General features: G+C 43.6%; 1 protein-coding gene across 1 annotated transcript; it reads left to right on the forward strand.

Annotated features, from left to right (window-relative positions):
* The first annotated feature begins 7,690 nt into the window (after positions 1-7,690).
* LOC121080063 (claw keratin-like) lies at positions 7,691-11,543 on the forward strand. The gene is made up of 2 exons (XM_040577915.1): positions 7,691-8,011; positions 10,578-11,543. The coding sequence occupies exon 2, from the start codon at positions 10,599-10,601 to the stop codon at positions 11,151-11,153; it is 555 nt and encodes a 184-aa protein (XP_040433849.1). The 5' UTR covers positions 7,691-8,011; positions 10,578-10,598; the 3' UTR covers positions 11,154-11,543.
* The last annotated feature ends 3,587 nt before the right edge of the window (positions 11,544-15,130 follow it).

Genomic DNA, 15,130 nt, shown 5'->3' on the forward strand with positions numbered 1-15,130 from the left:
CAGTTGGTCATCCACGCAGGTCTTTTCATGGCTGGCACCTCGCTCTTCAGGGTAAGACACCTTTATCGTAGCACTGTTAGGAAGAAGAAACTCTGCAAGGACAATTGTTTTCATACTCAGTGACTTCAGGCATTTTCTGATGAGAGCATCTGACGCTGAGCGTTGACAGATCATGAAAAGCTAGACAAGTAATGGCATCCCCCTTGACCTTCCCATCATAACTGGTGAACAGAAACAAGCATTTATCATGTTTATCATGACTTATTTAAACACCTACCTCTGAATGAGCTTGATTGCACTCTCAAAGTACCTGTTTTTCTCCAGGGACAAAAAATAAAGTGGCTACTTAATCAGCTACATCATGCAGTTTTAAACTTTGACAGATCAACCTGAAAGAATTACAAAAATGTATTGTGGGGTTTAATGACCTAATAGATGGATTCAGGGTCTAGGCAAAAAGTTAGGCACCAAAAATCCTTATCAGGTTCTTGGCTCTGCCATGAATGGTCTCTGCAAACCACCTGGAGGTACCCAGAGGCAAGATTTTTCCTAGGAGCTCGGGGCTGCCGTGCAGAATGGCACCAAAATTGGGTCCTACCATCTCCTGCACAGCAGTGCCCAGCTTGCAGGGCTGGAATGATGTTCTTTTCCTCCCAGTCCTGCCTGACACAGGCTCATTAGTCTGCACGAACCTCCCAGGACATTGATACAATGCTCAGTGCAATCTCAGCAGAGGCACAGAAATACTATAGTGCGTAATTACTCTAATGAGGGCTGGGTGTGCTCTACTACAGCGATAAACAAATAATCCCAGGTAAGGACCTTCTCCAGTAGAGGGATATAAAACCCCCATTCCTGTATGACCAGTGGCTTTATGGCAGCAGCAGCAGCTATGCTGAAGTCACTGGCCACCACTGCAGTACCTCTCCAGTTGCCCTTGGTGGCTGCCCAGGCAGGATCTGTAGCTGGGAGAGTGAAAGGAAGCACTGCACAGGGGCAGTGGCCCGTTGGCAATGGATAGCAGTGATAAAATGGGATGAAGGTTGGTTAAACCTGGAGGTCTAAGGGTCCTTTTTGGGAGGGCGGAGGCAGTGTGAGAAGGACTCAAGGTGATGGGGTGAGCGGAGCAAGGGGGCAAACCTGTACCGACCTTTGAGCTTCATTTCCTGAAATCACAGCTCACGTTATCTCTGCTGCAGCATCTACGCTCCCTGCACAGCCCCTATAACTAAAATACCTGAGCTGCACTCTCATCCTCTTGCACCTTCTTCTCCGCCACAGCGTACCCCCCGCCGTGGCATCTGCCTTGACATTGCTGCAAGCAGAACAGGAGAGAAGAGCAGGAGACCCCCGGCGAGGGGCAGGGGTCTGTGCGGTGAAGGGCAGGGTGTGGGTTGCAAATGCTTTGAGAAACACACCTATGGTCTCTGTTACATCCCACAGGTTCACCACCATTTCTCCCAGATGTCCCTCAGTGGGGAGTGGGATGCAGGACAGCGTTTCTACTCCTGCAACGTGCAGTGCCCACAGCCTCTTGCTACCAGCTGCAATGACCCATGTGTTGTATCCTGTGGTGCCTCCAGAGTCATTATATACCCCCCTCCTGTAGTTGTGACATTCCCAGGGCCCATCATTAGCACGTGCCCACAGGAGACGGTAGTGGGAAGTTCTGCAGTCCTGGAGGAAGGGGCACCAGCCCCACTGACATCTCTGCGAGCTGAAGTCCCGTGCTCAGAGCCACCTGCAGAAAGATTCATCCCAAAACGCATCCCTCAGCGCTCACCACGGTGCTCCTATGTGTTTTCTTCCCGCTGGATGCATCCTTGCAGTAGACCCAGCTACCAACCATCTGAGAGTGAGGGCGAAGAGCGTGCTCTAGAGAAAAAGCCAGAAACTGAAAATACTGATACAGCAAGTGAGGACAAAGAGACCTGAGAAGCATAACACAGTGACACCAACCCTGGCGACCAAGTCCAAAGGCCTCATAGGCTCCTACTACCTCCCTAAAGAGGACTTACCTATGACTTCTTTAAATGATACTTGACTTTTTTTTCTTTTTTTCTTTTTTGCCTCAGGTACATTCTCAGGCAGGTGATTAGAATAATAAAATGCTCCCTATCCTAATCTGTGTTAACCTGCCCTTTAAAACATACAGTATCTGATTCTCTGGAACAATTTGTTCTTTTTCCCATTGCTTTCCAGAAAAACAAAGGCACCAGCAGGTTCAAAATCACCACAAATGTGATCAATTGAGACGTGACAAACCCTTTCACTGCTAGACCTAATTAGACTGGTCTTAGCATTTAAGACAAGTAGTCACCAGATAATTCACTTTTTCTTTTGATAAATATATATACACACACCCCTCAACCACATAATTTATTTCTGGCTTTCAGTTTCACCTCAGGGAAGAAATGTGTGTGTGTGTGGAGAAACTGATCCTCACTTTATATTTATTTCTATTTAAGAAAAAGGAAAAAAGTATTTGACTAAATGTATCAGTTGCATATGTAAGTTAATGGAGTATACGAGTGGCAGAATCTGCATCTGGAACTGTGCCCTTTACCTTTATTCTAGCAGTCTTGTTCTTTCACTTCCCATTAAAATTATTTTGCATGATTATGGTGGTTTTCTCGCTTTTTTTCCCTCTCCTGCTCTTGATTTTCAGGTACCTACCGGTGAAACGTAGATGGCAAACATCAAAACCAAATCTGTCATTCCTGCTCACCCATGAAGTGAGAAAACAATCAACTGCCTCTCACACTCCTCAGCTCTGTCCACATGCACAAGACTTTCTTTTTTCACTTTCATCTCACAGCTTTCACTTGTTCCTCACCCTGTTAAGTACAGCTTTAGAGTTCATGGCTCCATGTGTTGGCTGAAAAGCACTAAGCAGATAAAAAGGAACGATATACAGAGACATTTTTATTTACTTTGGTTCAGGAAAAAGCCCCAGCTACTCTTGCTCCCCTCTCCCCACCCTCAAATTCTAAGATTCTATTCCTCCAAAGATTCCCACACATTTTAAGTGCAAGCATTGTCCTTTTTGTCCCAAGAAGAACATTACTGTGATTACGATTGGGCACCTCTGTCAGTCTTCACAAGCCAAGAGCCTGGTTTAACAGAAGTAAAATAAAATTTGTGGGTAAACTTGTCCTCAAAACCAAAACGTGAAAGCTGACTGAACTCTAGTTCCCCGTCGTCGTTGGGCTGGTAAGTCTCAAGAGCTGCTGTTTAACAATTTGCCCTCGCCTGCGGAGGCAGGTGCCCATGAACATCAGGGCACGCACCTTCTTCTGCACGCAGCCACATCCAGATACAGTTGTTTTCCCAGAGACTTCTTCAAAGAGAAAAGGGATTGCGGAAAACTTTTTACAGCAATGTTAAAACATTGTATGATAACATGCTAAGCAGCCTGGATCCCCGCCAGCCACCCTGCTTACCCTGCCCTATCTCCCTGGGAAGCTGCCAGCCACTGAGAAGACAGTTTTGCCCATCCGTCTGCTTTCACCTTCACTATGAACTGCTGTCTGCTCAGCTGGCTCCCCTGGACATCTGCCTGGGAGAGGAGCAGCCCATATGTGCCCCCTGCAGATCTGCTCTAAAATGAGCCCCTCCAATATTTGGTGTATACATAATTTTTCCCCTTTACAGGATGGGAACTCCTCTCAATCTGCTTGTTTATCTGGCAGACATTAGCATGTACCCTACTTTATTGATCCAACATGAAGATGTAATTACTATATCTTGGAGGATGTGCTTGTGAGTGGTGCCTCAGCGTCACGCCCTAGATAAGCTGGGAGGCAGGTCAGAGAGATAAGCTCTGCTGATTGCCTGGCTCATGCAAACAGTGTTGTGAAAAATTTGGGAACGAGGTCATAGGCAGGGTGGAACTCTCAGGAACCTCTGCTCCGAAGGACCCAGCCTTGACTCATTATCTACACCCCATCCAATCCAGCAGTTCAAGGAGTTTAACAATAACTGAGTTGCACAGGGGATTCAGAAGATTATTTTCCCCTACCAAAGATGTCTTGCAAATTATTCCTTTTCAAAAAAACAAAATTACACACCTGAAAACCACTAACTTGGTTTCTCTTGAGAATGGAGCAGCTTGCACAAGATAATCTGTCCTCCAAGAGCCTTGCTGAGGCTTTTTAGAGAAGAGCCACTAGCCCTTCAACCTAGGAACTTAGAGCTTGATCCTTTTGTGAATTTTGTGTAGAATTCACCATAGTGCTCTGCTGTCTGAAATACAGGCATGTCGTTTGGGTCCATTCAGTGTGTGCTGACACGTTGCATTTTCAAAGAACCCTCAATACTCTCTACTCATCTGCCTAAGCCATACCTCGAGACATTTTGATTAACAGGCTAGGGGAAAAAAAAAAAAAAAAAAGTATTTCTGATAATACTGCATCTTTCTGCCAATTTTGCCTTGGTCTTTTGGCCTTTCCTCCTCTGCCTACCATTTAAACAGCCTTCCATAAACACTTTCCACCTCTTTCTCTTCCTCTGCTGGTTTCAATGCTTTCCACCTGTATTGCATTGCATGCAGGAGCCCGGCTGTTTCAGTCATTATAAAGGATGCCGCATTTCATTGTCATTGTATAACATCCCACATCACCATCTTGCTGCTTCTTGCAAACCTTCTTTCTCTTTGCACCTGTATGGCACAGACAATTATCATCCTATTATGGGATAACCGATGCCCAAAAGCCACCTAACCTGTCTAAGGACACTCTATACAGAAGGGTGGATCTAAGACTTAGACACACCTAATTATTATTAGCCTTATTACTTATAACCTGTCATTATAATGCAATATTGCACACCAGCCAAATTTACAATGGGGACCAGGGAGACCAAGGCCTGGGACAGACATGGGGGAAAGGGGCAGAAGGAATCCTGCATGGGATGCCCAGAAAAGGTGCTGGTGCAGGGGGGCTTTTACTGTTTAAATCCCTTTTCAAGCTGTGACATGAGTTACCAGAAGCAACGTAGGAGTGCACTGAGCTCTCTACTCAGGCTGAAGTTTTACCTTTGACCCGAGTGGAAAGACACAGTGCTATACAGGTATTTGGAGCAAAAGAGGAACCAGCACCATAATTCAGATGTTTTCTCCGGGTAGCAGAGCTCTGCTTTCCATTTTGTGAGAAGGGTCTTCTCTGTCTCTAAGCTCAACTATAAATCCCTTTAACAAGGTTCTGTACACCAGATCAGTACTGTTTTAGCTTAATAGCCTTGAAGGAACTGAAAATTAGCTGCCAGCTTTTCTTGCTGAGATTAGCATGCTTAATTAGGTAATGAACCAGAATGAAGATTTAATTAACAGCTTTAGAATTAATATATTATTAAATTGGATATTAGCACCACACCTCTGAGAGCCATGAGGTGATACAGGAATACAAATCCACTCTGGCAGCATCAGCACATACTATGAGCACCAACAAAGTATTAAAAATGGATTATTTGCAAGGGTGGGACTTCCAGGGTGCTCCACTCTAAAACCCCAAAACTTGGACTCATGAGCACCCACTTTACTAAGAAACACATCTATCCACATCTCCACCACATGTGCATTTTAAGAAGGCCCAGCTAACCCCACACCCCTTTGTCCCCCTTGGTCAGGGGACAAAAGTGTTATTCCAGGCTGTCTTTGTCAAAATACACCATTACTACTCCAGCGAGCACACTAAGACCTTCTCACCTCTACAAACCTCTTGGGTCTTACTGAGGTCCTTCACCTCTTTGAAGCATCTCAGGCACAGAGAAGAAGGTTCAAGTCTCCTCCTCAGAGTCTGGGTCTGGTGGAGGGGTGTGAGGCAGGGCTGGGCTGATTGATGGAGCAACCCAGCAGCCTTATCAATGCTGCTGCATCAGCTCTTCCCACAGCTGGAGACTGCAGGTGACCCAGTAGCCCTCAGAGTGCTACAGCTCTGTTGCTGGTCAAGTAAGGTGGCTCTGACCTGGAAAACAGGCTTGGGTGATGGGTACGTTGTGTACAGCTGGAGAGGTGTACATCGGTCAGCTCTTATACAAAACTAAAGCATACACAGACACATAAGCTGTAGTTACACCTTGGGCTGCAATTTCACGTCCCCTCGGGTTTTATTGAGGAAAGCAGCGCTCATATATTAAAGAGCATTAGTTCTGTTTTGTTTCTAAGATGAAAGATACCCGGTAAGATTACAGTAGTATAATTATTCCTGAGCTCCGAACAAATCTTATTTAGTGGTGGGGAAGAATTCTTCAGCTTCAGAATTATTTGTGTGTATAATTATTTAATCACTACCTTTTGTTGCACCGTAGCTAGAAAATGTGATCCAACCTAGCCATACAAGAGGAAATCCACATAACAAGAGAGCTGCATTTTGCCATTAATACTTAAAGATGAGGTATTCATCTTTGCTAGAGCCTAGGTATTCAGGATGCAAATGGGAGATGAGTAGACTGAGGTCACTGACTCCAAATTCCCCCTGGGACCAGGGTGAATTTTGCTTCTGAAAGGGGATGAAGTATGGAAAAGACAAAAAACAGAAGGTAGTCATCGTAGTGCCAATGGAAACTGGAGCACACAGTGGTGGCGGAATACGGGGTCTCCATATCCGTGGGGCTTCTACACTTCCAGGTCCCTCAAAGGACACAAAGGTGGTGCTTTGAAGAGGTGGCAGAACTGCTCAGTTGAAACACAAGCTCTTAGGGAAAGGGGAATGCATGGGTAGATCTCCAGGCTCCACCAAACATGTCTGCTGACTGTAAGAGAAACTCAGATATTTATTTTCAGACACCCAAGTGTAGCTGTCTCAGTCTGGAACTGGCTCTAACCCCTACGTCCTCCTTTCTCCTGTGGCAACCACGCAGTTACACGGCCAAGTCCAGCTTTCAGGCACAATGGCACCTTGTGCTTTACTGAGTGACTGACAGGGCAAGCAAGCAGTGGATCTCGGTTCTAAGAAATGGAGAAAATCGTTGTAAATAAAGGCTGAGATACAGAAGGCGGCTATGGGTGCGATTTTAAGAAGAAATGAAGTTCCTTTGGTTTTGGGAACCGGGGGAAGCATTAGTTTTTCTGGAAAACTATAAATTCCATCATTAATCTAAACTTTTTTCCTTATTGTTATCTGTTTTCTTGTGCTCTGCTCAGACCACGGGCATGAGGTTTCCTATACTTACAATAGTATAGTCTAAGTCATCTCCAACAGCTCTAAACACAGGGAGAGGAGTAGGTTGCCGACAAAAAAAGATATATATATTTTTTTTAATAGGTATGAGCAAAGGGAATCAAGTAAATGTAATGCACAACTTTAAACGAACATCAAAATACAAAACTGAGATACTGCTCTGGTCTGAGCAATATAATAGCATCAAATATGCAGATAATGAAAAAGCAGACAGTGGTGATCAAGTCCTTTAGTTCCTTATTTCATCTTCAGTCTTCCAATTAGGCAATGAAAAAGCACTCATTAATATTGACCCTTTACTTTGAGCAGTTTTGGAAATAGTTTTCCAGGTGACAGCTCTTAGACCACGCTGGAAACCTACGCCAAAATATGGACGTCCAGGATCCAAAGCAGCCTTACCTTTGGCCTCTTGCACAATGGTTCCCAGTTTTAGCCTATTTACTTTGCTGCATGGTGATGTTTGTTATTCCCTTAGGAGCGCTGGAATTGCTATGATAAAATCTGTGGAAAAATGAAGGTTAAGGATAATGTTTTGCTACAACCTGCGATAATAATATAGGCTCTTTCCTTTAAGACAAGTGAGTGTTCAGGCCAATTTAGAAAATTATAGCATGGCACAGGTGAGAGCAATAGCAATTAAACCAGCTTCCTCTTTCAGATTTAATCTTCATATGCAAAGCAGCTGGGTAAGGATCAGAGCACAGTACTGGCATTTCTAAAACCAGAAAATCAAAAAAGTCTGCCGACAACAACAACAATAACAACAACAACGTGCTAGGAAAAAACAAGATGAGGAATCTTTCAGATAATGCTTCAAAATTGCTTTATGTGGGGTGAGTTTATACCTAAAGCTGTAAGTCTGGGGTTCCTCAGGCTGCTGCTTTACGTGAGTTTGTTGCTCTGTATACGAAGCAACAAATTCTTCGTAGAGAAAAATACAGAATCCCTGATGTTTTTTTCCTTCATCTTTTCAGAAGCATTTAGCTTTCTAACCTGGCGAGGGAGGATATCTCTTTATCTTTAAAAGAATTCTTTGATGTAAGGCAGCTGGGGTTCAGGCATTGTGAAAGGGGATGTTGGATTATTGCCAATTAACTTTTTTGCATGCTATGTTTTTAAAAAGGTATCTGGAGAATATGAGGGCCGACTACAGTTCGAGCTTGAAAGTCTGATATCTGCTCTTCTGGCTTTCTACCTTCTGTAAAACAAGATTTCCCCTTACTTAAAGCTGCCAAGGGAAAAGCATCGGTTGTGGAAAGCAAACTGCATGGATGGTGAAGCCAGTGTGATTTTCTGTGGGGTGTGTTAAGAAGCTGTGTTTTGAACAAATTTTCTATACATTGGAAAAACCTCAAAAACAATGAGAACCTTATTAACTTTTATAAAATATTTGGTTTGGCAACTCCTTTGATTGCTTCAGCTGTCAATTGCTCTAATTATTAGTTGCTTCTCATTCCCACAAATTATGTGACTCATTATTCTGTGCAGCTTGCTGTCACATCTCTATTGGCTGCATACATGTACATTCCTCTGGTCATTATATTGATTTCATGCTCATGAAATGTAAATAAAATTATTTGGTTTGGGGTTTTGGTTTTTGTGGGGTTTTTTTTTAGCTTTAATTTTAATAATTTACCATAAAAATGTACTTAAGAGGTTTTTTGGTTTGGTTTTTTTTTTAGTTTGCGGTTTTTTTGGGGTTTTTTTTGTTTTTTTGTTTTTTAATGTATAGGTGATTATGTGAATCACAGAACTGGTGTTTGTGAATATGTTCTGTGTTACACACCTGTACTTTAGGTAATGTTTCCTCTGGATCCTCTAGTCCCACAGGTAACATATTATTCCTCTCCTCATATTGGCCTTCAACAAGCATACACAGAAAGGAAAATTCAATGTATTCATAGTTATTAGTATTTTTTTGTTTTTATTCTGAAGGCATCTTGGAAGGGGATGATTCCTTGAGATGAGGAACTGATGATAAACCGTAAAAGCTTGGGCAGGTGCTGTCTTTAGCTGAACTGATAACTGGATTATTGTGCCTGACCCTAGTGCCCACAGGAGAGTGCATGAACTGCTTTGGTATCTCTTACTTTCTACTTACCTGGGACGTGGCATAGTCATGTAGGAGAACATCTCTCCAAAGGACAGTCCCAAGCCATAAACTTCCTTCCCAAAGCCCCTGGAGCAAGTACACAAGGGCCATGGACACTAGTGGCTATTTAATTTAAAAAACTTCCTAGCTTTAAACAGGAAAAATCCAGAAGACCACTGATTATTATTGTCTGAGATGACAAATGATAAACTGGAATCCTGTGCTTACTAGCAGCATGTAGTTTATCCACCTCCGAGCTACCTTCAAGAGTATTAGCAAGTATTTAAGAGAAACCCAAACTCAATTTATTGTGATATTTTCAACAAAAAGACAAGGTGGGTGAAATGGATGCAGCATGTTGTGTGGGATTGTAAATGATCTAATAATCATGATCTAATATCATAAGCTGTTATCAAAACAGTTGCAACAAAGGAAGGCATCACCAGGGGAAAACATTTGTTTCACAAGATGCAGAGAACGGTTGCGTAAAGGTATCTCCCAATTTCTATAATCTATGACAGCATATAAAAGTGCTCGTAACTCAGGTCTCTGTAGCTGCCTCTGCTGACTTACTCTTCTTGGTGACTGGGTAAGTCCGATTTAACTGAATCAGTTTATAATTATAGACATGGATTTATAGGTAGTGTTAATACGAGGTTATATATCCTACCCTATTTTAGGGTAGGACCTTATTATCTATAAACATTGAGATATATGTATATATCTTGAAAACCGTAACTTGCAAATAGGGTGGATATAGGCATTGCCACATGTCGGCAAAAGAAAACAGATTGGGAGTTTCAAAAACGTGGATGGTAGCAATGCCTAGGAATTGAACATCTATCTGTGGAGACAGGACACTCCAAAAACATTATTGGAATGGGACTGACTCCCAGACAAAAAGACCAGCACAGGCAATGATGTGAGAAAAGGCCAGAGAGGCATTTTTCCAGAGGTCATTTTAGGAGTAGGCTACGGGGCAATGGAGCACTAGAGAGGAGTGGGAATAGACTTCGAAGCCTCTACTCAGCAATTCATCTCACTTGGTTGGTGAGATCTGTAATGCACAACTCTATTTCAGAGTAGAAGGGATTGTTCCCTTAGAAATGGTGATAATTTTTAATTTTTTTTTTCTTTTAAATCACAAACTCTTAAGTTTAGTGTAGACAACTGGGGCACGTGTATCTGCATCTGTTCAGGGGAATGCCACTCAACACACCTGCACAACCCACGTTCTGATAACACAGTTTGTTCTTTCACTCCTCTGGCTGTAATTTTACCGGGCTAGTGTACTCTCTGCCTTGCAGGTTGGCTTGCCTTCTGGAAAGATGTCTTCCTATGGACAGATGCTTAGCTCCCGCTGTGGTGCGCCGTGTGAACCGACATGCCCACAACCCTACGTCAACTGTTGGAATGAACCATGTATCAGCTCATGCGGCGATTCAAGAGCAATCGTGTATGCGCCACCCGTTGTCGTGACATTCCCTGGACCCATTATCAGCTCTTGCCCTCAGGAAAGTTTTGTAGGAACTGCCATGCCTGAAATTGAGGGTGGGATGGGCTCTGGAGGTGGAGGAATGGGCTCTGGAGGTGGAGGAATGGGCTCTGGAGGTGGAGGAATGGGCTCCGGAGGTGGAGGAATGGGCTCTGGTGGTTCCTGTGGTGGAGGCAGCTCCTATGGGATGGGCTCCCATGGTTCAGGCGGTTCTTGTGGTGGCATGGGAGGGGGTTCAAGTGGTGGGGAGGGCTCATGTGGTGGTGGAATCTCCCGTTTGGGAAGCTTTTACCGAAACTCATTTTATTCAGGATATGGTAGAAATTATTTCCCCCTTTTTTCCAGAGGGTATTATAGGTATCGCTATGGAAACTATGGGCCATTTTAAATCTTTAGGAGAGAGTAATGACTGAAAGAACAATAAAATAAAAACTAGTAGTTGATATATAGACCTGAAAATCAGACTTGCCAAGCAGCCTCTGCTACAGCCAATGTCGATAGGAGCTGGGGTTGCTTGGGATCTCTGCGCTTTATCTAAGGCTTACAACACCAATGTTGTCTCACTTTGTCGTTTGCTCATGTTATGTTTTGTTCTTCCTGAACCTGATGAGGCTAAAACAAGTAATGGGACTTGACTGTGAAAGTGTCCAGCTGAAAGAAGAACCTCTTGTGAGCCCTGTGCTCCCCCGAATGACTGATGGATTGTAGTCCTTGTTGAAATGGAAATTACATTCTTTGTTTCTGCATTGCCTCATTCTGCAAGAATGTATTCCACTTTTTGTTTGTATTAAAGCCCTGTTGCATCATAGCACCGTCTTCTGGCTTTCATTTCACTGCAGTTTCTAGTCTGAAAGAAGTTAACTTTGGGCATCAAGTCTTACACGTTAATTGAGGACTTTCATTAGAGAATTAATTCCTCTGTGTGGCCAACGTAATTTGTTAGAAATTTTTCAATGAAGTATTTTTTTCCCTTTCTGATATTTACCACGGTATACATACTAATAAATAGAACAGAAAAAGTTGTCTGGTACAACTCCAACTCAAACCCAAGATAACTCTGAAGCTAGATCAGTTACTCAGGGTCATTACCACTCATTCTGTGACTGTCCCTAAGGAAATTGTTCTAACGCTCAGCAGGGGCTGAAATGACTGCATGCTTCCTGACTCCATCAGAAGGCAGTGTCGTGCTCTGATTTATCTAGGCTTGATGCTAAAATAGTTTATCTGATTACAGACTGCAAAGGGAAGCGGGTTAGCCTAGATGGGGGTATTGTGGGGAGGCAGGGCCAAAGGGAACCGGCAGGAGTTGTTTGTATGCAGCTGAGAATTAGACCACAAGTCTTGCGCTTTGCCTTGAAGTAAGCCGAGGAATTCACCCCAGCAGCTGTATCAATATTTTTCTTTAGGAACCGTTTCCATTGTGCTGCTCTATGTGACAAGGGAGGGCTCCTGCGTAGGCTGAGCGAGTGCTGCTGTGCCAAGCATAACATTCATTTCCTTCCTTTGATTGTCTTAATCCTTGTGGTTTGTTAACTTAATTGAAGCATTTATGCAGTAAATGATCTGAGCTTGTTAAGCATCACCATGGGATCCCTCAGGCAACAGCTACATGGATGCCCTTGTGCTCTCTCAGAATTCAGGATCACAAAGTGCCTCATGTGCAAACATTGCCAGAACTGCCCAAGAAATAAATTCTTCCACCACAACTTTAATTTTTTTCCCCCATTGATATCTATTACACAGCTCTCAAAGACAATATGCCTGCAAGCTTTTTGAGGGAAGAGGAATTTCAATCAGAAAATCTTAGGAGAAATATTCCAATAGCTCTGCTCATATTGTGGGCTGATGCATGCCATGTGTTGCACCATAACATTAACAGAATATTGCTTGAATTATATCACCCAGTGGTAATGGCATTCCTTTATGAGAAGCCTATCAAGCAAAGTAATGATGTTCTGCTAGCTGGCTCATAATCCACAGCCTTAAGTAATAATACATATTTTGATTGTTGAAAAAGCAGGATTGCTTTTATTTGGGTATAAAACCTTCCTCCTAGTGCAAATTTGGTATTCTCAGCTGCTTGAAGACAGGTGCAGAGATGTATGTGTACACACTGGGGTCCCACGGTGATGAAGGAGGTACTCAGCTGTTGTAACTCCAGTTTTACTCTCAGCTCAGGAACGTCTGACCTTGCTCTAATGTACGACAGTTAAGGTTGTGGCAGCAATGCTCCAGAAATTTTCACTCTTGTTACTCAATGTTTCATTCCTCAGCCCTACTGAGTAAGAACTGTGTGGGGGTGTAATTCTCTTTTGTAAATTGTGAGGCATCACCTTCACTGAAGTCACGTGTACAGCAGTTTATACAGGCATTCCTGGCTCAGCCTCAAAATCGCTGACTCTGAGCCTCTTAGTTCTGTGCGAGTGCAACTGCGTGAAGCTGAAAGTCGGTGCAATTACCACTCCTCCTCTGCAAAGCCCATTAGCAAATTACTCAAATTGAAATGAGTATTCGGGAATGATTCCTTCCAGGCTCAGCCACTAAAATGTGTAGAAATACTTCCCTACACAGAAAGAACAGCAAGATTGGTGCTTCTATGCACCCACTCATCAGGGTATTGAGTTCTATTTTCCTTTACATACGTGGAGCTCCACCTCTTATTTTGACTCCATCTGAGTTCAGTTTCACTAAACTACTTGGTAAAGCAGAATGGAAGAAAAGAAACACCAGGAAGCAAGTAATATAATTCAACAAGACTTTTAATAGCACATGAAATAATTGTGACAGAATAGAATGGTGCAGTTCATGAATGGTCCGTTCTGTGGTCAAAAGGCAGCCAGACCACCTGTGCCGATGATGAAAGGCACTGCATGTTACAAGGTAAAACTAAAATCTTTGTAGCAGAGTCCCGTTTGCAAATTCTGAAGCATTTCCGCTCCACCAGAAAGGACGTAGTACAAAACTAATAAGAATTTAAGGAGAGAATCAATCATATGAAACTGCTATTGATAGAAGATGAGGCATAACATGGAAGAAAGAGGTGTGGGCCCGGTTTTCAGAGGTGCTGAGCAAGGGTGGCTCCCGTTGATGCAATGGGTTTCACCATCTCTGAAAGCCACCCCAGCTGCGTGTCAGGATCTTGCCTCTTCACCTCCAAAGCTGTTGTGCGGCTCTTCAGGCTGCCTTAGAATGAGCCACAGTTTCCAAGGCGGGAGCCACGGCTGCTGCTGTAGGACCGCCTGCTGTAACAGCCCCCCATCCCTGAGGAGCCACCATACCCAAAGGAACCCCCAGATCCAAAGGAGCCCCCCATCCCTGACATGCCCCCAGATCCAAAGGAACCCCCAGATCCAAAGGAGCCTCCCGTCCCCGACATGCCCCCAGATCCAAAGGAACCCCCAGATCCAAAGGAGCCCCCCATCCCGTAGGAGTTCCCAGATCCGTATGAGGTCAAGGCACCATACGGCTGGGGAAACGATGTTCCCACGATGCTCTCCTGAGAGCAGCTGCTAAGAGTTGGGCCTGGGAAAGTGAGGACAACTGGTGGGGCGTACACCACAGCTCTTGAGTCCCCACACGATACCACACAGGGCTCAAGGCTTCTGCTGTAGGCACATGGCTGTGTGCATGTCACCTCACCGGCAGGCAAGCAGTCAGAGCTAATGTCGTTCAACATCATTCTTGGGGAGCAGAGATGAAGCTGGGAAAGACAATGTGCAGTCAGGAACCAAGAGGTTCCCAGTATGATCCAGGTGCTCTTCATTCTTTTCCTCCAGCTGCTCATCAACCCCCAGTTCAACCCTCCCTCACACTCTCCATTTTCCCTGCTATTTCCTTCCTGATTGACCCCTTTTAAGGCTTCTCAGTTCTTCTTTTGTGTACCATCCACATCTCTTATTCTTCTGAATCTCTCAAAAAATATTGCTCTTTTCTCTGGGACTAAATTACTTGTTCCTTATACAATTACTTGCTCAGAAAAGTCTCATTCATTCTCTTTTCAAAGTAGACCTCCAGAAAGATTTGCCTGTAACTTCAGATAGTTTCCAGAGGAAAGGAATAGAATCTTCTTACTCTATTCTTCCCTTTTCCCCAGCTTTTCTAAGAATTGTTGCTAAATATACTCTTCTCTGTACCTCAGCTTCTCTAAAATCACTAGCATTTTGTAAGATAAAAAATAAGTAAGTTTTAAGTATTCTATAGCTACGAAGAAATGCAATCAAGTTAGACTTACCCTGTTGTCCTGGAGGAATAAGTCAGTGGAGCTGGAAGAATAGAAGATTTCTTGGATCTCTACCCTTTTATACACTTTCTTAGACAATAGGAAAAACATGAGGTCATCCACTGTTCACTAATTTTTTGTCACTT

Source organism: Falco naumanni, chromosome 20 (assembly GCF_017639655.2).
Source record: "Falco naumanni isolate bFalNau1 chromosome 20, bFalNau1.pat, whole genome shotgun sequence".
In the NCBI taxonomy this organism is placed as follows: domain Eukaryota; kingdom Metazoa; phylum Chordata; class Aves; order Falconiformes; family Falconidae; genus Falco; species Falco naumanni.

Coding starts and splice junctions, on each gene's coding strand:
- LOC121080063 (XM_040577915.1), top strand. CDS start 10,599: ATGTCTTCCTATGGACAGATGCTTAGCTCCCGCTGTGGTGCGCCGTGT.